Consider the following 25,888-nt stretch of genomic DNA (forward strand, 5'->3'; position numbering starts at 1 on the left):
TAATGTGGATACGATCGCCATGGTGCGCCATATTGTAAATACGGTGCACACATGGTGTCATTAGAGGGACGCAATGGGGTGCTAGAAAAGTGGCCCATCATTAATGATGGGCCACTTTTTAATAAATATGCCTCTTGGTTTCCTCCTCATGGTCTTAAGTGTATAACTTGGAATGTTATAGGCTCAAAAACTCCAAAATTGTGAAATTAGCTTTGGCCTGCTTGGATAAGCTCAAGATTGATTTAGTAACCCCTACAAGAGACCCACCTAGACTATAAGTGCATCTGAAAGTTTACCGTGAGATGAGGTGCATTCAGATACTACTCTTTATCCAGCTTGTATGAGTGGCTATCCTTATCAGGAAATCTGTCTGTATTACCCAATTAGACACACAAACTGATCCCAAGGGAAGATTCTGAGTGGTATCCTCCTATCAATGTGAGCAAAAATGCACTAATATTAACATATATGCCACTAACATAGTCACCCCAGTTCTTCCAGAAGCTCAACATACTGCTGCAAAATTATGAGAGCTACTGATTGATATGTGGAGTGACTTTAATTTGGCTGTTGACTTTCTATTGGGAAGATCAAGCCTGTCCTCTGCCAGTTATTTAGGCAGGTTAAATACTTTCAATGTACATTGAATGAATACAGCATATCAGACATTTGGATGATTAGAAGGCACTGAGAGTAAGTATTGTCATTTTATTCATCTGTCCATGACATTCACTCAGGATTGGACTATTGGTTTATTGGCAGTGACGTCACACATTGGGCTCTTAACACGCTCTCTCTGACCATTCTCCGGTAGTGCTGGAGCTTGATGTTCTTGTATCTCTTTCATGTCCGATGAGTTAGAGGTTTCCATCTATGGCTTGCATGACATTTTGCGAATAAATTTTGTATCTCATTAATTTTTTTTTTTTAAATAATCTGGGCTCTGTGGATCAACACTCAACTATATCGGATACCTTTATGGTCTGTATGTGAGGGAATGCCCTTGCTGAGCATTCCAGAGTCCTAAGAGATGCACAGCACCAGCTCCAAAACAGAAGGTGAGGTTAGCAAGCTGGAAAAGTAGGGATCAAAATCTGATACACTCGGCAGAATCAATAAGCTTCAGTTGGAATTTAGAGAATGGGCAGAGGTGAAATGTTGGCTCCCTAATATTGAGAGCGAAAGCGACCTAGCCAAGTCATAGCACAAATACGTAGAAGCCCAGAGAAACGTGTTGCTGTTGTGACACTTCAGAGTGGGAGAGTGGGTCACATCAAGAGAGGGTATTCTGAGGGAGTTTGTCTCTTATTACAAAGACCTTTACACGGCCAGGACCTCTCTGAGACATGACGAGATTGTGAACTACCAATATTACGTTATGCTCGCCTGGATAGGGGAGGAATTATGAGAGTTATTGATTACCTTAACAGACATCAAAGAAACAATAAATGCAATAGATCAGTGGTTCCCAACCTTTTGACTTCTGTGGACCCCCACTTCATCATTACTGGAATCCAGGGACCCCCACTGAGTCATTATTGGACTCGGAGGACCCCCACTGAGTCATTACTGAAAGATTGGGACCTAAACTGTTAATATTGTTTAATTTTTTAAGTAGTCACGGAGCCCCTGAGGAGGCTTCACGGGCCCCCAGGGGTCCCCGGACCACAGGTTGGGAACCACTGCAATAGACAGTTTCCCAGGTGGTAGGGAACTAGGCTTGGAGGGTCTTACTGCTGAGTTTTATAAAACCTATCAGGAGGTATTAGCACAACACCTCTTGACTGTAGACAGTGAGGCGCTTGAGCAGGGTTGCCCTCCTGTAACTCTACATGAAGCATTGAGTACTGTCCTCTTCAAGCCTGCAAATATATGTCCAAATGCCATTCATAGCAGTCTCTTTCCCATCTCAATATGGACAATATAATACTTGCCAAAATTATCTGGGCTAGACTGACCCCATGTATGGGCAGATTGGCCCTCCCTGAGCAGGCTGGTTTTGTCCCTGGCAAGCCCATATCCTGCAATTCATGCACACTATTCTCAATGATGGAACAGATTCACCCAAGAAGTTAATGCAGTTGTGGCTTTTTTTAACTCAGAGAAGGTCTTTGACTCTCTTGAGCAGCCTTTTCTGAATGTAAAGCATGTTGGAATAGGCAGACATGTTGTTGGGCTGATACATTTGTCACACCCAGAACGCTGTGGGTGACTGCAAGTAATACACTAACCCAGACCTTTTCAATTAGGAGGGGTTCTAGGAAGGGATATCCCTTTTCACCCTTTTTATTTGCACTGCACTGGAGCTTCTGGTGTGTGTATTGCGGCCGAAGTATTCCTATTGTGCAATTGCTTTCCCTTCCAGACAGATACTACTCTCTCTCTCTCTATGCTGATGATATTCCTAATGTTAACCTGCCCCTGCTGATTGGAGACATATCTGTGCCAATGGCTTCTCTGGACTGTTAATCAATTGGGAGGAGACAGCGTTGTTCTCCCCACAGTGGTACCCTAGCTTGGTTAAATAGTTGGGAATCACCGTAGTTCACAACTGGAAAACCCAGTCGGCAGTAATTAAGGCCCTTTCATGGAGAAGCTGCAGCTGCATATGGAATGTTGGATAAAATTACTGCTGTTGATGACTGGGAGAGTTGGTGTTCTCCAAATAGTGGCCCTGTCCAATTTTTTCAAGGTACTTGGCGCCAATGAGTGCAGCCATTTTTACTAATCTTCAGACATTTCTGCTGATATGGGCTGGTAAACAACCAAGAGCTGAATGGGAGGTTATGACTACACCCTTATTTGGTGATGTCTTGGTGTCCCTGACATGCAGCATTATCATCTTGTTGCTCAGGGACAGTTCACTGCTTTCTGGTGTACTCCAGATAAACATCCTCCATAGCTTGTGATTGAACGCAATGAGGGAGTGAGCACTAGCTCCCTAAAGATATTCACATTTTATTAGCTCAAGCAGATAACTAAGGTGTCACTTCCTACTTTTTGATTTGCTCCTCCTGAGTCCCCCCCCACACACTTGCACGTCATTAGCTCAGGCTTCTCTGCTGGATGAATTTCCAAACCATGCAGGATGTGCTCTAATACGATTGACGTTGCTGACTGTGGGAAAAGAACTTTGGGCAAGTGACACCAGAGAAAACCTGGAGGTTCTGTTGCTCCCAATTGAAAATCGTATCACTGAATTACAGACATAAGCTCCTACATTTTACATTTCTTAATCATTTGTACTACACCCCAGAGATTATGTGTAAACTTGATATGTCCATGAGTGCTAATCGTCGGAGATGCTCTGCCAGCTTGACTGGGCTTTTTCATCTGACGTGGCAGTGCCCAATTATACTTGCATTCTTGCAGAAGGTGGCCAAACTACTGACAGACATTACAGGACTCCATCTGCACCTCTCCCTGATGGTTGCTTTGCTGGGCTTGTGGTGGAAGTCCCAAAGCTGTTGTGGAGACTAACTGCCCTACTGCTACTTCTGGCCAAGCCAGGGTTGTCATAGACTGGCTAATGGGCCCTCCCCCTTCTACTAAAGACTGGATATGAGATACTGCCCTTTGCAATGACTCTGCAGATTGCCATAAAATTATGCAATCTATATAAGTAGGACCAAATACATTTGGGGGCCTCTCCATACCTACTTTGAAAGACAGGTGTTGGCTGAGCAGGAGAAAGTCTCTGACCTTGTGGGCCAGGTAATGTAACCTAAGGTGATTCCTTCTATGATCCATGGACTTATGTGCAATCTGGGGTGTTGAGCCGTATGTTCTCATCTGATAATGTGATTGTTGAGCTTCACCGCATTGAACTGTTTTTCCATTTAGGTTGATCTAAGAGGGTTGGTGGCTTTCCTTCACGCCAGTAGTCTTGTTCTAGTCACTGTTATGCTCAATCTATGATGTGCCACCTGATTGCCACAGTTGACTGTATTGTTCTACATCAGTGGTTCTTAACCTGGGGTCTAAGGAGCCTTGGGGGACCGCGCAATCTACTAAAGGTGTCTGTGACATTTTTACAAAATTAAAAAATATTAAAAGTTAATTTTGAAAATCTAAAACATTTATATAAAAAAATGTAGTGTTTCAGCACTTTGAAAGTCATTCTCCAATGAATTAAGAATATGTCCTTATAATGCTCTTTCTCTGTGTCTTGATAAGACATTCACTACAGAGCTAGGAAGTTGTTTGTAATGTGTAAATATTTCTGTAAAAAAGAAGGCACGAGCCTGTTGAAAGTTGTCTTTGTTCGAAATGTATTGAGAAATAGACTATGCCTTAAAAATGCATTTTAACAGCGGAGCCGAAACTTCTAAAAATAATTTAAATGCTAAGGACGTTATGTACAATGCTTTTATGCTTGCGAATAGATTGGCCCCTGATAATAATTTTTAAATTCTTCCAATGCAAAATGGGAGATACTCACAGAAGATGCACATGCATACCTTACACTGCATATGCAAACAATACATATACTTATGCATCTGTTAGCGCGTCAGACCTTAATAAGTAAACTTACAAAGGAACGCGAATAGGTCGATGAACCTTTTGACTCATTTAAGAAGTTCTCACCATAACTCCAGTACATAATCAATAATCGAGTCACAATAATCAATAATAATTCATAATTAATAAAATCAATAATCAATGAAGTCAGTAAATGTCACACACCATGACCTTTCAGCCATGAATAACCACACCTTTAGTAAAAGTTTAGTAAGTTTATTTCCTTCATATTAACAATACTAAAGTTATGTAGATTAATCTAAAAATCAAATGAAACACATGTATGAACAATACTGGTTGTCCAAAGCGGCAGAAGAAACGCAATCTAATCAAAGTTTGAATCACAACGCACTCTAAAGCTACAGTGCAAATCAATAGCAGAATCAGTTGCACTAAAAATACGATATACATAGAATTCAACATGATAACTCGTCAAACATTAGTCCCTGTATTCTTCAGTTGAGTTTGAGTGCCCTCAACTAACGTCAGATTAGCATGAACATGTTGGTTTTCATGCAAAACAATTTAGAACAAAAAATTTGAAAACATCTAGCTATGGATCTATCAAAACAGCGCAGGTGGTACCTACAAAGAAAAGGCATAAAATGCATAACAGTCACATTTTGTCATATCTACCTATCCACGGTATGGGTCAGCAAGCAGAATCAGTCTTCGTCCTCAGGTCATCAATCGATTAGCAAAACATCTGGCTCTCAGTCAGAAAGTATGAGCCCAATGACAGAATGAATTATGAATCTCTCCTAAAGTCTCTTTTTCTCCCAAAGTCACTCTAGATCTCCTGGCTAAATCTCTGAATAATTCTCCTCTGTCGCGTTGTTATATCAAATTCACCTAAACTATCCCCTAATTCCCTATTGGTCAGTCAATCGTATGTTTATACGCTACCCAATAATATTTCTATATCAAATCTATGAATTCTAATATTTCTCTCTTCTCATGAAGTTGATTGGCTCACTTTCTTTACAATGTCCTCATCATCCGGCTCGTCAGGTAACAATATTGTTGCATCTTCAGCTCCAGTCAGTGTCTTCATTGTTCTCGTCCTGGGAAAATACAACTCACACATATTGCACATGATTTGTTACACTGCTAGGAACATCATCTCCTGTTAGTCTGTTCTCACGAAAAGTTTCTGTAAAGCACTTTTAACAAGACAATGGACATTTCACAGTATAGTTCGCTCTGTCAGCAAATTTATAAAACACTAAGAAATACAGCTTCTGCTTGAGGCCTGGCAAAACTAGGCCAAGACTCTTGCTAAGGTAAGCCTACAATTAATAAAGCTAGGGCATACTTCATAACCCTTAATATGACATATTACTACATTAGTCTAGTACATATTCAATATTTCATAACTATTAATAACCAATTAGTAAAATTCGTGAACACTGGTGGCCATTCTCTGAGGTCACATTTTCAAACTTGTACATTATTTTTCTCAACGTTATTCCTTTTCTACAAAATTCATTATTCAAATTACATAAACACTCATTAATATTTCTAGTTAAAACACCTGCTCTAGCACTTCGAATGGATGGAAATTATTTAGTGAAGAAAGTTGATCTACGATTTGCGTGGGAAAAATTTGCTCATTCAGTAGCTAACCCAGGACAGGCAATGCAAATCCCTTAAATAGGTTTACATAATTAGACAGTTGAATCAATTAATTTGTTCTGATTTAACATAGTTGTCAAATGTGCTTCTTCCAAACTGGAAGAAATATCATTGAATAGATTAATCTAATACATTTTCTCTGTCTTTATCTCGCATAGACAGCTCTTACTTTTTACCCAGTTCTCAGTCCCTCGCCCTGAGGATACCTTAAGCACGGAAAACACTACTTCCACTTTGTGCTTAGTACAATATCTGTCTAACTGAGTTGGCACCTCTGGTGACAGCAGGGATGGGGCTTTAGTACTGTAATAAGGAAGAGAGGGCTAATGTAGAATGAAGAATTAGCAGGATTAGTGAAAATTAGCAGTAAGTAAAGGACACATTACCCTTTCCCCTCTCTTCCTTGTTAAAACCATTATTAATATGAGGAAATAGCTGAAGAAGTCATAGGATGCAACTTGCCCAAGAAAGAAAAAAGCACTTAAGTCCTAACTAGTGTGTATCACCAATGAATGTAATAGACCAATGTATCAATGTGACATAGAGGAAAGAAAGCAACATGGTAAACTGTTCCCCCAGATATTGCATTTGATAGTGAATCAGAGGCTGCTTCACAGATAACCAACATAGATCCATTCCTCAGCCTGAGGTGCCACCACCTTTCTTTGTGACATCCACTAAACCATTGAAGGCAAGAGATTCCACCTCAATTACAATTTTTACTTATCTACTCAAGGGGGAAATGAATGATTTATTACACGTATAGGCCGTTCCACGTGATTTAAGCAGTTTCCTTCTTCCTAAATGAAGATGTATTTGTCAAATATGACAGTTTGTTCTGTGAACATCCAAGCAGCAAAAAAGGCCTTCTTCTGAAAAACTACGTCCTGCGAAAAATACAGCAAACCATATTCTGATTTTGAAGGAAGGCTAAAATGGCTTTAGGAATGAATAAAGGAGAAATTGTAGCACTGATGCTCCTGGAAGAATCTTCAAGTGCAGTTCCCATCATAATAACATGCATAGATACTTCATACACCTGGACTGACTGAAGTGACCATCAGAAAGGTTTTAAAGGAAATATGATAGAAGGAGATTTCTGGTAAAGGTTCGAAAGTAGAATCTTGAAAGTTCTTTTAGAAGCAAAGGAGCATCCAATAAAGGAACCACTACCATCCTTAAAAGCCAAATGTGTTAGAAACATTGTTGTAGATAAGCTATCATTGGATCAGTCTCCTGAAACTCCACCTTGGTTGACATAAGGACTGAATTGCTACCCATGGAGTGTTATGGGTTGCCACACCATTCTGGAAAACATGTAAAAATTATACCCACCCTACCTGTCCAATTTCTGATGATTTAGAGAGCTTGAGCTATAGGAGGAGAAAGTGCTGCCCCTCCGGCAGGCCACTCTGAATTTCCTGGTTGTGTCATAGAACATTGTTCCTGGTAAGCAGAAATCCTGGGAAGATAGAAAAAAAAAGCTGAACTTGCTGGCATCAAAATTCTCCACTTCCTTGTAGGGTTCACTGCCAAAGTCAGGATTCTGAGCAGCACTATCATGTAGAATTTCCTAAAGTAGAACATTTGTTTTTTGCTGATGTTCTCCAGCAGTGATTTTATGGCCTCTAACTCTTATCTGTTTAAAGTATAATGTGACTCATTACATACCCATTGTTCTCCTACTGTCCAAAGCACAACGACTTTCCCCCAAAACTTCACATTTGCTTCTGCTGCCAACACCGCGGTGTTGTTGTGGTCAAGTGTAACTTCTTATTTAGAAGCCAGATTTGAGTATTAAGGGCCTCATTTAGAAGAAACTGATGCATTGGCATTGATGCGTTAGATTTCTTTCACCTACTGCAAATCCCCCAACTTCACCATGGATGCACTCTATTTACAAAACAGAGCTCCAAGGCGCACGTTTATACGGATGTGTCAGAAATTCGGACTTATCTGTTGGTGCTAAAGTGATGCATTTCTGGAGTTGCAACACTAGCAATGCGTCAAAACACAGAGGAGAGTCCCATTGTAAAAAGCTCTGCATCAATTTATGCCTGGTCTGAGAAGACATTAAAATTTTGATGCAGTATAGCTGTAGAGTGACGCAGTGTAAAGTTGTAAATTTCACTGCATCAGTTCTACACGGCTTTTTACATGGTACCGCCTACCCTGCATTCATTATACCTGGCGCAGATTGTGCTGCGGCTGCGTAAAAAAAATGACACATTGGTGGTGCAAGGGGCTTCTAAATGACGCCCTAAGTGTGAAATAATAATTCTATAGTTCCAAATCCTGCTGACAAATTTAAAATTAAGAAAGAAAAGAGTAGAACAATAAAACACACTATAGCAGAAAAAAGAAAAAGAGTGGCGCGAACATCAGTTTCAGCAGCAAAGAACAAGAATATTGATTTTAAAAAGATTGGGCCATCACTTGTCGGATTAGAGCATGAGGTACAGTTACAGCCCTTGTCTAAAAGTCGTCTATGCTTGATGACGAAGTTAGTATGCGTCCTGGTTTTTTAAGGCCTGCTATTGTGGTATACATCCCTAGCAATAGCTGCACCAGAAGTTGACAATGAATGCCTATATCTTCTTAATAATTTTAATTGAATCTGGCAAAGATCCTTCAGCTCTGTACCTTAATTGTCCAACTTTGTGTTACATTCACAAATTAATTTGAGTGTGATTCTTTTCCTTACTCTACCCATATGATCACTCCAGATTTGACAATGATTTCTTATTTTACAAAACATTACTAAAACCTGATACATTAATATATATAGAGAAGTTACATATGTGCATCTAGGATTTCCGCTAATTTAAAGGCTAAAACTAAAATCATCAGAGAACAATCCTGGTCATACTTGAAGCTCTTTACTGCACGAAAAGCCTGTTCAGTAGAACCTGGCGGCAAACCTGTGCACCTAAGGTCAATCTTTCCAAATATAGCCTGCAACCTTGCCCTGCTGGAGAATTCTAAGCTTCAAAAAAGAAGCTAAGTTCAGGGGCGTGGCCCATGTGAAGGGGAAAGGCCACCTGAGTGTGAGCTTCGTCTCCTCAACTCCACAATCTCAGCCCTGCTGTGAGCCTAATGCACTGACACCATTCCTGACTCAGGGGAGAGACTTTGGAACTGTGGGGGAATGGATTAAGAGGCCCCTGGATGCCCCTCGTTTGCAAATCTACCTTGGACAGACGCGACAAAGACTGCTTGTTGCCTACCCCACACTTGATTGAGACCCCTTAATGTGGCGAGGCTGCAAGTAATGATCCAGATGGATTGCAACAAGTGCTTGCATAAATATAGGATCCAGCATTAAATTCCTCCCTGCACCTCAGTAACATGAGTACCATTTTCTGCCTTATGAGGTATATTTGGCTGCCCCTACTGGCATAATTTAGCCTCACCATTTTCTCCTGGATAATACTGCATGGCTCCTTGATGCAGGCCTCATATTTATTCTCCTGCCTTCACATACCAGACCCAGCAGATTGTGCCTCGCTCTCTCGGATGAAACAATGGGGAATTACTCCCCCCTCTACTTCTAAAAGGCATGAGGGAGATCTCCCTGCTTGCGCAGTTGAATTGGCAGCCCCAACTGGCCTTAACGGCCTAATCCTACGTCAATACTAGTTCTTAAGCAACTCCACGTGGCCCCCTGACTTAGGCCTTCTTTTCAATCACCTGCATATGCTTGGCCCTAACGGCCCGCCTCGATTTTTTTATTGAAATGGTCATCCCTCCCCCGAGCAAGTCCAGCGCAGGGGGATCTAGATTGAAAGACACATTGGGAGACACACTAGCTATTGTGCATGGCGTTTTCAGGGTAGACCTCCCTCATATCATCTTGGTATAATCCATCTGCTGCCTTAGCAGGGGGGCCCAAGTACCGCTTCAGCTTTTTAGCGTCACTGCTTTACCAGTCCTTAAGGTCTGGCAAGCCCAAGCATGTGATATTACTTTGTGGCTGGAATGTAGTACCTTAGCTATCTTGGTACTATCTGTAATACCTGACATTAGGGTTCCTTAACCCCCTGAGTTCCCGCCCTAACACCACATGGCCACTGAAGGGGTTTGCTTCACCTACCATCCCCCATTTGTCACCACTGGAGCAACTAGTGCGCACAGCTCCAAAATCCTACTTAAACAGACCCTGTTTACTGCTCGCAACCCCTAATTAACACTGCTGGGTCCCTCTTCCTTTTTTTGCACCCCACTCCTCGCTTTGGGGACCTCTAGCGACAGAATGGTGGAAAATAACTCCAAGCCAGGCACAACCAAAGCAGACCACACCCCCATTAAAGGCAAAACTAAACTGAAAGAAACAATGGAAACCAATCTCAAAAAGCTGTCGGATGTACTACAGCTGGCTCAGATAACGAAAGTCAGCATGGACATTATGCAAAAAGATGTGGCTGAAATGAGATCTGACATAAAACAAATCTCAGACAAACTATCTATAGCAGAACAACGAATCAGTGACTGTGAATACAATTCTCTTTCCACAAAAAAGACCTCAGCTTGTTTCACATCGACCTCCATTCAACGTGACATTGCTGAACTTGAAGACAGAAACAGGAGGAGTAACATCAGATTCTTTGGTTTCCCTGAGGACAAGGAGGGCAAACTATGTCTCATGCATCGCCTTCTTGGAAGACTGGCTCCCTCCTCACACTAACATTTCCTTTGGAACATTGTTTCGAAATTGGGAGAGCTCATCACATCCCCACACCCCAAAATTACCCCTATGCTACTGCTGGCTCACCAAGACTGATCATCTGCAAACTCTTGCATTACCAAGATGTTGAACTAATCCTTGAATTTATATGAAAACAGAGATTCATCACTTGGGAAGGTCACTGTATCACCATCTTGTAGGACTACTCCAAGACCACCTGTTCAAGTGAGGAAAAGCTTCCTTTCTCTGAGACCCAGGCTACAGAGTATGAACATTCCTTTTTTTTAGGTCCTCCCAGATTCCCTATCACATACAAAGACTCACTACACCTCTTCCATGACTTTCGGGACCTGTCTTCCTTCCTCGACAATATCCAAGAGGCCGAGATGGAAACATCCTCCTTCAACCCAGGAGCCTCGTAAAGTACTGTCATCTTAATGTTCTGCCGCATGCCTGGACCACTTGATATCTACTTAGTTATGTTTCTTTATTATATTTTAAACATGATGGCAATGACATTGATTTGGGAATGTTTCCCCTACTACTCCTACAATGACTGTGATTATTTATTTCCTTTACTATTGTCTTTGTATCTTCGACATGTCCTGAGCACTGATATACCGAACTCTTTTAGCTCAAGACCACTGTTGGGTCTTTCACCTCCAAGTCACTTTTGTACATGTATTCTAAACATGTGCAGGCCTATATACTTGCCTTAATAAGATGACCTATTCTCCAATTACCTCCATCGTGCTGTACCTGATTACGCATAGGTTCCCTTATAAGGTCGGGTGTAACTGCCCTCTTTGTTAAACTTCTCTATACCTTCATAAACACTAAGGGGCTGATTCTAACCCCGGCGGTCTTTGACCGCCGGGGCGAGGGTCGGCGGGAGCACCGCCGACAGGCCGGCGGTGCCCCGCAGGGCATTCTGACCGCGGCGCTTTGGCCGCGGTCAGAAAGGGTAAACCGGCGGTCTCCCGCCGGTTTACCGCTGCCCTCAGAATCCCCCATGGCGGCGCAGCTTGCTGCGCCGCCATGGGGGATTCTGACCCCCCCTACCGCCATCCTGTTCATGGCGGGAAAGCCGCCATGAACAGGATGGCGGTAGGGGGGGTCACGGGGCCCCTGGGGGCCCCTGCCGTGCCCATGCCAATGGCATGGGCACGGCAGGGGCCCCCGTAAGAGGGCCCCGCAAGGTATTTCAGTGTCTGCCTTGCAGACACTGAAATACGCGACGGGTGCTACTGCACCCGTCGCACCTTCCCACTCCGCCGGCTCGATTACGAGCCGGCATCCTCGTGGGAAGGGAGTTTTTCCCTGGGCTGGCGGGCGGTCTTTTGGAGACCGCCCGCCAGCCCAGGGAAAAACTCATAATACCCTCCGCGGTCTTCTGACCGCGGAGCAGTATTATGGGGGCGGAATTCTGGCGGGCGGCCTCCGCCGCCCGCCAGAATTAGAATCACCCCCTAAATGTTAGGAATGTTCATTCACTCATGATATTCTAACTGTGCCCCTGTTGTGCTACACACTTATGCATTGTCAACCGTATTTGGGCTTGTTTGCTTATTTGTCTCTTTTTTATTTGTCGTCCAAGAGATTGTAGACTCCTTCTTTTGTTTCCATGCTGTACCTGTTTCAGGTTGGGTGGGGGATTTTAAGAGATGGTGGGCTCTAATTTTATGTTTTCTCTAATCTCTTCCCTTTCTCATCCCTTTTTCTGATTGCCTCCCTTTTTATGCAATAATAAGGTCAAATCTGACAACCACTGTCCCCAACGCATGAATCCACTTGTCTTTGCTACACAATACATATCGCTTCAGTGTACTGTGAGGGACTTGGTTGACTTTAATCCCTCTAGCTAGCCCTTTTTTCTCTAATACTGTTCAATTAGTTGGTCTTAACACAAAAGGTATGAATCATCCGGTTAAGAGGAGGAAAAGTCTTGAATACACATACAAAATCAAATGTGACGTACTTTTACTACAAAAATCTAAACTATCTGCCAATGAGATACCCTCCTTCAAGGCCCCCTGTATCTCAGAGGTCATGGGTTCACCTGCAGAAAAGAAAAAATTGGGGTGCTCACAGTAATCACCAAACAAGGGTAAATGATGATTCTGGACAATCTTGCAGATCACTGCATGAGGTGGTTGCTCAACAAACTATTGAAAGCTGGCAAATAGTTTTACGTGTTGAACATTTATGCTCCCAATGTAAGAGACATGAATTTCTGGAAACATATCAACGAACTGATCATCTGGTTTCCTAACAACACTCAACTGTTTAAAGGGGGTGATTCTAACCCCCTGGTAGATACCACCATAGACTGCAGTTTGAGATCCAAATTCAGACCATCGGCATCCCACAAATTACTCCACAAATATGCTCTAAATATTCTCTATCTGACTCCTGGTGCCTTCAGCACCCAGACACCAGGGATTACACCAGGGATTACACCAGGGATTACACCTTTTACCCCCCACCCTCACCAATCATTCTCCAGAGTCAACTATATTTTGATTTCTAGCAACCTGACTGGAACAATTTCTGAATCTACCATTAAACCCAGACATCTCTCTAATCACTCTGCCATAATGGCTTCACTGGACTAGGCCACCCCCACTGATAAATCCTGGAGGCTCAATCCTAACATATTACAAGATCCAACCCATATAGAGACAATCAGTTTAGCCATCAAATGTTTCTTTCAAGGCAATTGACCAGGCGACTGTTCCCATCAAAATATGTTGGGATGCCTTTAAGACCACTATTAGGGGTGTAATAATAGGCAGTAGCTCCCACATCAATAAATCCGCAAACACACAGTGGAAAATTTTAGAAACCAAAATCAAGCAATTAAAAATTAGACATCACTCTGAGAAGAGTATCCTCTTATTGGACACCTTATATCATAAAAAATGAATATGACAAAATCCTAAATCAATGGGTAACTGAATTCAACTCAATAAAATTATGTGCTGGCAGCACAGCAGGAATGTCATAGCTCGAACTTAAAATACAAACAAAATCACCCCCAAATAATTCTTGTCAGGGATAAGGATAGACAACTCCACCTAGACCCTCATAAAATCTCCCATATTTTTTTAGATTTCTACAAAAATCTAAACGATGAAAATGCCAGTGTTAACCCCACTGACAGCCTAGCATATCTACATAAACCCAACCTGCCTAAACTAGTTGCCCAGCGCCAACTTCACCTAAACTAGGCTATTACAGAATCTACTCCACACAGCCATGCTATCAAAACCCTCAAATTGGGGAAAGCTTCCAGGCCAAACTGATTCATTGCCTGCTTTTATGAACTTTTCACTGAGGAGTTACGCTTACCCCTTCTTGATCTCTTTCATAACTATATTGAGTTTGGGTATATTTGGGGTACCACAGTTGAATCAATAAGAGCACTCATCCTAAGGAAGACAAAGACCTTACTTACCTTGAAAACTACAGGCGATATTGCTTATCAACTTAGACTTCAAATGATATGTCAAAAATATGAAGTAATATTGCCTTCCCTGATTGACCCCTATCAAGCTGGCTTCCTCAAAGGGAGACTTTCCAATGACAATATTAGACTACTGGGGCACACCCGTCAAATAGCAAAGACCAAAACCTTCCCGGGGGCAGTAATAGCACTTGATGCTGAAAAAGCATTCTATAAAGTCACTTGGCCTTTGTTGAAAGCTACCATATCATGCTTCAATCTGAATGAGTCTTTTCTAAAGAGACTATAACCCTCTACTCAAATCCCTGCGCCGAGATAAGAACCAATGGGGCTCTGTCTGACTTCTTTCCACTTAAACAAGGCACCAGACAGGGATGCCCTTTGTCCCCATTTTTATTCCTCCTAGCCATAGAACCAATTTTATTGTCTCTCAACAAGAGCACTAATTCGATCAGTCTAAGTGCAGACGACAAACGTTTCAAAACAGCAGCTTATGCCGGATGACATCCTGATTGTGACCAACCAAGCCGGCAAATGCACATTCCTCAACTTATGACCAAAATTGAGGACTATTCCGTAGTATTGGGGTATTGGGTTATACTCTTAATAAGGACAAATTGTAGGCCGGGCCCCTTAACATAGCTTGTACCAAAGCATCTCTAGGCTCCAAGGGAATATCATGGCAACCTAAATTTCTTAAATATCTGGGCCTCGAATTCAGCAATGACTTGGTTGAATCAATAAGACATAACAAGTGTTTAGTCACTGAAAAAAGATGATAAATCCATGGAAGAATGGTCATTGAAGTACCCTGCATGGTGGGGTGAACTCCGATCGGTCAAAATGGTTTAGGCTTTCCGTAGGGGCTTACATTTGGCATAATAAAGAAATACAAATTGACACTAATCTTTCCATAGAAGACCCTTCTGACCTTGGCTCCAAACACCATCCCCTCTCATTCTCCAACATCAAACAAAAATATGACATCAGCCCCATCAACTTTTACGATTGAAAGCAGCCATTACCAAGCACAAAGCTTTTCCATTTAAAAAAGGCCTCACTGCCTAAGCTCCTCATAGTAATAAAGAAAGGTTGATATGTTGTTTCCAAATTATATGCTAAAGTTAGACCCTCAACCACCTCGTTGTGGAACCCTGCCCAGCAAAAATGGAGTTCAGTATGGACTCCAGACGGACTTTCCGAACTGTCATGAATTGACTGGACAAGATTGTGGGCATCTCTATTTCATAAAAAGATAACACCCAATCATGCCCAAACCAACTTACATATTCTACACAGAACCTTCTGGACCCCACATCATTTGGCCTCTCTGGGTCTTATGGATAACAGTAAGTGTTGGAGTTGCAATTCAGAAAATACCAACCTATGCCACATGCTATATGAATGCCCCCCCCTTGGTACATTCTGGACTAACATACACAACATTATTGACAACACCTTTCACACTAAACTTCTTGTTCTCCATTTGTGGCCCCTTTAGTCCCCTTCACACTACAGGCCTTCAGAGGGATGATTGTCTGCTCCTGGACCTAATATTCACTCTGGCCCATGAAGCTAGCTTATCATCCTGGAAAACAATAGGCAATTCTTTCAGTACCACCTGGGAGGAATGGCTATGAAATATTAAGGGTGCTCATTCAATACTGTCTAACCAGTACCCCTGGATCTCGGCCAACAAAGCCCTGTGGAATAACCTGGACTGCTATCTAGAGCTAGTCAACCCCCCCATAGTGCCTCTGTGTCTGTGGTGCCTTCCAACAATACCCAAGATATTTTTGAATGTGCTGCAGCTACTGGGACCATGAATGATACTCCATCTGTCAATTGATATTGGCCACTTCAATCCAATTTGGCTTACATATGCCTCAAATGTTCACTGAGGCAACCCCTCTCTCTCCCCCCTCTCTTGATCTTTTTGTTTCCCACTTTGCAATTGCCTTACTGGGAAATGTATTACCTGTCTATTTTCACCTATATTATCACTACTTGTTCTAGATTATCAACTAAAACATTCTTATCCCATGTATATTTGCCAACCACTTGTTTTGTACTGAAATCCCAATAACAACTTTTGAAATGAGATAAAACAAGTTAAGCTTGAATGTATAAATCTTGACCCGGTGAAGGCGCCAAAAGTATGTGAGTTATGTAGGCATGAAATTTGAACTTTTCCTGCTCAGAGATTTTCCCGCTAAAACCAAGAGCTTTAGCCGCACCTTGTCCAATGGCTATCCAGATTGAAGAGGACTTCCTTGGATAAGGTCTGCAAAACTTGCTACACTGGAGTATTAAGAATTCCATTTAAAACGCAGAGACTCATTACGACTTTGGGGGTCGGAATGATATGACAGCCAAAGCTCAAAGCTGCGGGAAGGAGACTGCAGTCATACAGACGGTGCTCCCCCCAGTCACAGTATGATGTTTCCACCGGGCTGACCAGCGGAAACAGTGCCACAGCAAGGGATCCGAGGCCAATGCCATTGCACATCAGTACCCTCCTAAGGCGCACTGTCTGCAGAGCACGGCGGAAAGAGGTCTTGTGATCAGCAGGGCGACGGTAAACTCAGCACTGACGTGGCTGACCATGACTCTGACTGCTGTCACCCTGTCAGGATCCATGATCTTCATGGTGGCAGCTGTCCCCGGCAGTCTGACCGTCACTGTGGGTTGGACAGTCCTCAGGCTGCCAAACTCGTAATTTGTCCCTCAGTCCTAAGGTAAAATCTTTGACCAAGATTAACCTGTTCATATCCAAGCCGTGCCCTATTGTGATCGACCTTAAATCACACAAGGTCCCATTCACCCATGAGTAGTGATGACTAATTAGCGCTTTTGGAGATTTTTATCTGAAATTCATATCTCCAGTTTCCCTTATTAGTTTTTGTCTTTTTGTGTCATTTTGCTTTCTAAATTGTTTCCTATTTTTATAAATTGGAGTGAAGTTTTACTGTGTTGCGTTTTTTACTTTTCAACTGTTTTTATTCTTCTGTATTCTTTACACATTTGCTCTAAATTAACCCTGTCTGCTTTGTGTCATAGCTACCACAGATTGTGCTTGGATTTTAACAATTGAAACCTTTGCCAGGACCTAATAAATTAGTGACTTTATTACTTGATGTCAATTTAGTTCAGGGATTTTTATTTTCAGCTTTTGAAAATGAGTGGTACTGAAAAACACAAGTTCTTGCCCCCACTACTGAACTACAGTGAAATAAATATAATTATTAATTAAGGTAGATTATAGTTTACTACAAGTGCTAAACCTTTTAAACCTGTTAAGAACAGTTAAAGATTTCAATAATTCAAACCAGAGCCCAATGCCTAGTAGCCATAGCACAGAGCGGAGAGTGTTAACTTAGATACAAAATGTATAAAGCGTTTAGAAGCACCAAAACAGTGAAAAAGTGTTAGAAATTGGATTTTTGGTTGGCAGTGAGGTTACCCTCTGTCCAAGCAAGAACCCTCACTCTAGTCAGGGTAAGTAACACACAATCCAAACTATCCTGTGCCCACCCTCTGGTAGCTTGGCACGAGCAGTCAGGCTTAACTTAGAAGGCAATGTGTAAAGTATTTGTGCAATAAATCATACAATAACACAATATAGCACCACAAAAATACACCACACAGTGCTTAGAAAAATATATAATATTTATCTGGGAATTTGCAGGTCAAAACGATCAAAGATGCAATATGAATTTGTAGAGATATCACAAAAAAGTGATATGAAGTGTCTTAAGTCTTTAAAAAGCAAACAAAGTCTCTTTCAAGCACAAAGTACCTGGTTTGGAGTGGAAAATCTCCGCAGAGGGCCGCAGAGGAGGAGATGCGTGGAAAAATGGTGTGTGCGTCGGCTACGCCCCTTCACACACAGACTTGCGTCGTTATTTTTCACGCGGGGAGACGTGCGTCGTTCAACGGGAAGAAAAATGGTGTGTGCGTCCGTTTCGCCCCTTCACACACGGACTTGCGTCGTTATTTTTCACTCGGGGAAGACGTGTGTCGTTTTCCGGCTCACGGACCGTCTCCTTCTATGGTTCGCGGGATTACCAGATGTCCCAGGGTCTGTGCGTGGATTCCTCGGCTTGTTATCCGGCTGCGCGTTGTTCCGGGAGGCTGTGTGTGGAATTTTCTTTCTCGCGGCAGGCGTCGCATCGATTTCCACTCTGGAAGTCGGGCGGCGTTGTCCATGCGAGGCCGTGAGTCGAAGTTCCGGTCGCACCGCAGGCGTCGCGTCGAGCTGCGTCTTTCTGGATCGTCATGCGGTGAATTTTTCACTGCGGAACAAGCTGTGCGTCGAAATTTTCTGCGCACGAGGAGTCCAAATGAAAAAGAGAAGTCTTTTTGGTCCTGAGACTTCAGGGAACAGGAGGCAAGCTCTAACCAAGCCCTTGGAGAGCACTTCAGCAGCAAGGCAAGAGTTCAGCAAGGCAGCAGGGCAACAGCAAGGCAGCAGTCCTTTGTAGAAAGCAGACAGGTGAGTCCTTTAGGCAGCCAGGCAGTTCTTCTTGGCAGGATGCAGGTTGTGGTTCAGGTTTCTTCTCCAGCAAGTGTCTGATGAGGTAGGGCAGAGGCCCTGTTTTATACTAAATTGTGCCTTTGAAGTGGGGGTGACTTCAAAGAGTGGCTAAGAAATACACCAGGTCCCCTTTCAGTTCAATCCTGTCTGACAGGGTCCCAGTAGGGGGTGTGGCAGTCCTTTGTGTGAGGGCAGGCCATCCACCCTCCCAGCCCAGGAAGACCCATTCAAAATGCAGATGTATGCAAGTGAGGCTGAGTACCCTGTGTTTGGGGTGTGTCTGAGTGAATGCACAAGGAGCTGTCAACTAAATCTAGCCAGACGTGGATTGTAAGGCACAGAAAGATTTAAGTGCAAAGAAATGCTCACTTTCTAAAAGTGGCATTTCTAGAATAGTAATATTAAATCCGACTTCACCAGTCAGCAGAATTTTGTATTACCATTCTGGCCATACTAAATATGACCTTCCTACTTCTTTCAGATCAGCAGCTGCCACTTCAACAATGTAGGAGGGCAGCCCCAATGTTCGCCTATGAAGGGAGCAGGCCTCACAGTAGTGTAAAAACAAATTTAGGAGTTTTACACTACCAGGACATATAAACTATACAGGTACATATCCTGCCTTTTACCCACACAGCACCCAGCTCTAGGGGATACCTAGGGCACACATTAGGGGTGACTTATATGTAGAAAAAGGGAAGTTTTAGGCTTGGAAAGTACTTTTAAATGCCAAGTCGAAGTGGCAGTGAAACTGCACACACAGGCCTTGCAATGGCAGGCCTGAGACAAGGTTAAGGGGCTACTGAAGTGGGTGGCACAACCAGTGCTGCAGGTCCACTAGTAGCATTTAATCTACAGGCCCTATGCACATATAGTGCACTCTACTTGGGTCTTACAAGTAAATGAAATAGCCAATCATGGATAAACCAATCAACAGTACAATTTACACAGGGAGCATATGCACTTTAGCACTGGTTAGCAGTGGTAAAGTGCCCAGAGTTCAAAAGCCAACAACAACAGGTCAGAAAAAATAGGAGGAATGAGGCAAATTTTTTGGGGATGACCCTGTCAAAAAGCAAGGTCCAGCATGACCCCCCACCAGCCTAAAGCCAGGGGAGAACAATCACTATCCTGATGTACTTCCCTGTTTGAGGCGATAGAACAAGGACCCAGGCCCACAACAGCAGGGGCATGCTCCAGTTCTTCGCCTTCCTGACTCCAAATGGATCCCTCTGTCCATACTCTCAGGGCCCACTAAGCCAACCCATGGGGAACCTTTCTCCTTACCTGCGGATACCATCTGTGCAGCACCTAACCTTACTTTGCTCCAGACGTATCCCAGGAGCCGGATAGTACCACCAGGACCAACACAGTGGTGTTGCCCACTCTACCCTCGGGGTGTGACTCTTGCCCCCTCCCCAGGGATAACTCTGTCCACCTGGACAGCAAGCCACAGTGGTTACTGACAGCTGTCAGGGATGAGAGCCAGGCCCCAGGCCTCTCAAAGCTCTCCAACCACCGTGGCTGTGGAGAGTGGGGGGCGGTAGCCCCAGGTGCTCGACACCCTTTAACCACTCTCCCTTCCACCAGGTCAGGGATGACAGCCTGACCCTGGTCCTCCCCTCTGGGGCTCTGTGTCCTCCCTCCTGGAGCGGTACCCCCAGAGTCCAACATGGTCAGGGTGCTTATAGAAGCCACCCTGCACCATTTCTCCACCAGTGCAGGGCTGTTAACCTGCAACTGGCCCTTCAACCTGGGGTCTGTACCTTCAGGTTGGACTAGGGCCCGGGGTGAGGCTTCCCTCCCCCTGCCCTCCCTTCTGGGGTCCAGCACCCTCCAACTGGGAGTGGCCTCCTCAGAAGACAACACGGTAGGGGCACTGTTACCAGTAGCCCCTCCCTCCAGGTCCGGGGGGACACCCTGAACCTGACCTTCCAGCCCAGGGTCTGTACCCTCAGACTGGATCACTGCCTGGCAAACCAGGACTTTCTGGGGGGCACACCTACCCCCCACCAGGTCAGAGTTTAACCTCTGAACCTGGCCATCCAACCCAGAGTCACCACCCTGAGGTTGACCAATTGCCTGGCACGCCAGGACTTCTTGGGGGGCACACAGACCCCCCACCCGGCCAGAGTTTAACCCCTGAACTGGGTCATCCAACCCAGAGTCACCACCCTGAGGTTGAACAATTGCCTGGCACACCAGGACTTCTTGGGGGGCACACTGACCCCCAACCCAGCCAGAGTTTAACCCCTGAAGTGGGTCATCCAACCCAGAGTCACCACCCTGAGGTTGAACAATTGCCTGGCACGCCAGGACTTCCTGGGGGGCACGCTCACCCCCCACAATGGACACACCGTCCCCAAGGGCTACACAAGAGTCTGGTTGGCGCAGGTCTCCTGACCTCTGCCCTTCTGGCAGAGTCTGGCTCTCCCCCAAACCAGAAATGGTTTCACCTGGGTCATTCCTGGGGGGCTCTGCTCTCAGAGCTGACCCCTGACTCTCCAGGACCTCCACTGGGGCCCACAACCCCCTCTCAACCCTCTAGGAGTGGTACTGCCAGACACCAGAACTGGTGGGATGCTGGCTACAGTCACCCCCCCCAAGTTCTTCTGACATTGCAGGGCCTCCCTCAACAGGTGGCCCTACGGTACAGGCTAGGCTTCCCTCCTGGTGTTCCCTCATGGAACCCTCTAGGACCTGGGACCTACCTGGGACACTACAATCCTCTCCCACCTCACTTGGTTGGGAAACACCTAGACCACTCCCTTCAGGAGCACCCCCAAATGCCTCTTCAGACTCTCTGGTATTCACCCAGAAGCCTGCCTCCATTGTAAGCTGCCTGGGGTAAGAGAACTCACACTCCACCTGGTGTTGGCGTAGCTCTGGAAAATAAGGACCAGACATATGCTCTCCAGCAATTACATCACTCTGCCCTTCACATGTATTAACCACAGTACCCTTCACCCAACCATCCAGTGACTCAGCCTTGAAAAAGCACTCTACATCACCCTCCTGAGACTGGTGAGACAGTATCTGACTGTCTCTGACACTCTACCCATACTCTTCTGGGATGTCTCCACACTCTATATCCAGGACGTCCACCAGGGGGGAACCCTTTTCCCTGTCACTCTCTTCCAGAGCCAGTAAAGTACCCCCCCCAGTAGGAATATGACTCCCTGTGCCAGTTCCCCAATCCTTCTCAGGGACCCTGTGCATAACGGGAACTACCTCATACTCTTGAACCGCCTGTGGTGTGTCAACTCCCTTCTTCAAGTTGGGCACCACATCTCTGGGCTTGTGCCCTTCTTCAGCAGTACTGGATGCAAGATTTTTGCTGCCACCATCTGAACTGGACTCAGCCCTTCCGGCTTCCAGTTTCAGCTCTTCACAGCTCAGCTCCTGAGCTGCAATCCTTTCTTTTTCCAGGGCCAAGGCTCTTGCTGTCTCAGCCCTCTCAATAAACTCATCTAGCTCTTTCAGCTGCCGCTCTTGAGCTAGGAGCCATTCATCTCTCACTGGTTCTCTTTCCTCATCTGAGTAGTCCTCCTCCTCATAATCATTCTCAGGGCTATGATTCCTTTGGTTCTTTGCTGCCTGTTCCTCTGCCCATTGTGCTTCTCCCCAGGCTACTTAGATATTTAGCAGTTCCATCTTAGTGGATCTCCTTGGCATGGGAAGTCCCCATTTCCTGCAAAGCCCCCTCAGCTCAGCCTTAGTGAGGGATTCAACAGGTACAAGGTTTGACACATAGTAGTCTTCTGTGAAGCTGGAATCCATTCCCAATCTGGCAAGGTATCACAGGCAAAACCAAAAATCAAAGTCCAAAATCAATAATATATCCAGGAGGACATCAGAGAACCCAAAAGCAAAAAGATGAACAATCAAGTTGACCTTCATCTGTGGGTAGGTAGTGAAATACTTAGCTACTGTATGTCACTGCCAAATACAAGTCCTATCCTCACCGCTGATCACCAATGTTAGAAATTGGATTTTTGGTTGGCAGTCAGGTTATCCTCTGTCCAAGCAAGGACCCTCACTCTAGTCAGGGTAAGTCACATACAATCCAAACTATCCTGCGCCCACCCTCTGTTAGCTTGGCACGAGCAGTCAGGCTTAACTTAGAAGGCAATGTGTAAAGAATGTGTGCAATAAATCATACAATAACACAATATAGCACCACAAAAATACACCACACAGTGCTTAGAAAAATATATAATATTTATCTGGGAATTTGCAGGTCAAAACGATCAAAGATGCAATATGAATTTGTAGAGATATCACAAAAAAGTGATATGAAGTGTCTTAAGTCTTTAAAAAGCAAACAAAGTCTCTTTCAAGCACAAAGTACCTGGTTTGGAGTGGAAAATCTCCGCAGAGGGCCGCAGAGGAGGAGATGCGTGGAAAAATGGTGTGTGCGTCGGTTACGCCCCTTCACACACAGACTTGCGTCGTTATTTTTCACGCGGGGAGACGTGCGTCGTTCTACGGGAGGAAAAATGGTGTGTGCGTCAGTTTCGCCCCTTCACACACGGACTTGCGTCGTTATTTTTCACTCGGGGAAGACGTGCGTCGTTTTCCGGCTCACGGACCGTCTCCTTCTATGGTTCGTGGGATTACCAGATGTCCCAGGGTCTATGCGTGGATTCCTCTGATTGTTATCCGGCTGCGCGACGTTCCGGGAGGCTGTGCGTGGAATTTTCTTTCTCACGGCAGGCGTCGCGTCGATTTCCCCTCTGGAAGTCAGGTGGCGTTGTCCATGTGAGGCCATGAGCCGAAGTTCCGGTCGCACCGCAGGCGTCGCGTCGAGCGGCGTCTTTCTGGATCGGCATGCGGTGAATTTTTCACCGCGGAACAAGCTGTGCGTCGAAATTTTCAGCGCACAAGTAGTCCTTCCTTTCCCTACCACATATTATATTAAAAAGCTTTCTCAGATCTTATGAACCTAAAAAATAAAAACAAAAATTACTTTGGAAATGTAGAATCTGACCTGAGGATTCAGCTTTCTTAAATAAAACCAAACATTGGAAAGTTAGTTGCCAAGATTTTCAATTTTTGCATATTTTTTCAATATAAAATAATAAAATAGTTAGTAATTCGATTGTCTGTTTGGTGTGTACTTGTTAGTGTATTTTTTGCGAATTACTATTTAAATATTTGAAATCTAAATCGTACAAATTGCTTGGGTTCCCTGGGTTCCAGTAGTGATTCAGTGGGGGGTCCTCAGGAGTCAAAAGGTTGGGAACCACTGACCTATATGAAAAATCCACAGGAGCCAAAATTTGATATCCAAAATATCCAAAAACTCGTTGGCTGAAACAGTAGCCTGTGTGCACGTACGATGTATCCTGCAGAGAGAGAGAGTCAATGAAGAAAAAGAGGAAAGATATATGCCACACTTTTTAACTGGGAACAGTGTCATTCACTTACATGGTAGCTTAAGTAGCTCCACCAGCCCCATCACACAAACTCCCCAAGACAGAGTTTTGGGCCTGCTCCCCTACTCCCGAGCAGCATGGGCATTTGTACCCACTTCTTAAATGAAAATCCAGACTTCTATCAGATGCAAGATTTCTGCTTTGAAATATCATAGAGTCCACAGTCAGATATAATGAGTTTTCTGGCAATGCTGATACAGCGTGTTGTATCAACGTGCTGGTTCACAATAGTCCTGATGACCCTGCCTAGATGGTAATCTGACTCGAAATGTTGATGTGATTAACATTTTGAATTGCATTTTGTGCATATTGAATCCAAGAGCCTGAATACTACATATGTATACCTGCACTTCTTTTACCCCAAATGCGCACTGCACCACTATTCACTTGTGTATCACCTCATTACACTGAATCTTTTAAATTCCATGTGGTGATTATTTTCTGCTCAGCTTAACGTTTAATGTTCATGTTAATGCTAATGCTCATGGGTTCTAACATTAATCATTTTCTAAAATAAGTGAATAATTTCGAAGGGACCTAGGAATATTGGTTTGTCCCCTAGTTCCTTTTGTACATAAACTCACTGGGCATATTATTACGTGGTCAGCAATATGACCACTGGGTTCAGTATCTTATAGCCTTGTTCACGTCCTCATGTTGATCGTGTGACTAAGCTAAATTAATACTGCTGTGTAATGCAGGAAAGGGGGCAATGGGTCAGAAACAATCGTACATTTCAGTTTCTATCTCTTTCTGAAAAACACAATAAAAGGTTTTTCAAGAGCAGCCTTGGAATTGACCATTTGTACTGCATTTAGTCCCAGCTCAGTCCCAGTAAAGACTGGGGGGTGGCATGCATTATAGAGCAAGCTAAAATGTGCGCACGGCTCATTATTCAATTCTTAAAAAGCTACCCAGGTGCCACGTGGGTTTTACACCGATTATCAGCTTTCTCGCAGTTTGGAGTAAACTGGTTGTTTTGATGTGATTGCATGGTGTGAAGCGTTATGGCACAATTTGATATGCTGTCATTTTTCTGTATTTCCTTTCTTACAGAACATCCCAATACCAACGTTAAAAGCCTACGCAGAATCAATGAAGAAAAACAACTATGTCAAAAAATTAAGCTTAGTAGGAACAAGGAGTAATGATCCTGTTGCTTTTGTAAGTGATGTCTGCTTTAAAAATCACTTCAAATGTGAAGAATATGCTTTTCATAGGGTGTCCGTATTTGTTTATAGAGGTAGAGATGTGCATATTTACAGTGATTTGCAAAATGTCATTACTTTGCAGGTATTAGCACTATTACTCTCCGAGCTACACCAGTTTTGTGAAACGTTGATATGGCACTATGTCATCAGGGTAATTCCTTGGAATTGGGGTTATATAGTTAAGTTTATGGGTAAGCTTGCCAAAACAGAGGCATCCATATCAAAGAAGGAACACCACTCGAGTCAGCACATAGCAAATGGCAGACACAGCACTTCAGGAGTGCCAGCTTTGAAAAGATGTGGTATTATTTCCAGGTGTGGCTCACATCACGCGAACGGGGCAGGGCGGCACGAGGGGTATTGGGGGGTCCAGTGGGTATAAAAATTAAACTAAAT

The 25,888-nt window shown here is 44.0% G+C and overlaps 1 protein-coding gene across 3 annotated transcripts in view; it reads left to right on the top strand.

The window, feature by feature from the left end:
* TMOD1 (tropomodulin 1) overlaps positions 1 to 25,888 on the top strand; it is a 476,820-nt gene that overhangs the window by 397,609 nt on the left and 53,323 nt on the right. For all 3 annotated transcript variants that reach the window (XM_069236536.1, XM_069236542.1, XM_069236532.1), the window contains exon 7: positions 25,338 to 25,445. In XM_069236536.1, coding sequence (XP_069092637.1) covers positions 25,338 to 25,445 — 108 coding nt within the window. The remainder of the gene's footprint in view (positions 1 to 25,337; positions 25,446 to 25,888) is intronic.

This window comes from Pleurodeles waltl, chromosome 1_2 (genome assembly GCF_031143425.1).
Source record: "Pleurodeles waltl isolate 20211129_DDA chromosome 1_2, aPleWal1.hap1.20221129, whole genome shotgun sequence".
Lineage (NCBI taxonomy): Eukaryota > Metazoa > Chordata > Amphibia > Caudata > Salamandridae > Pleurodeles > Pleurodeles waltl.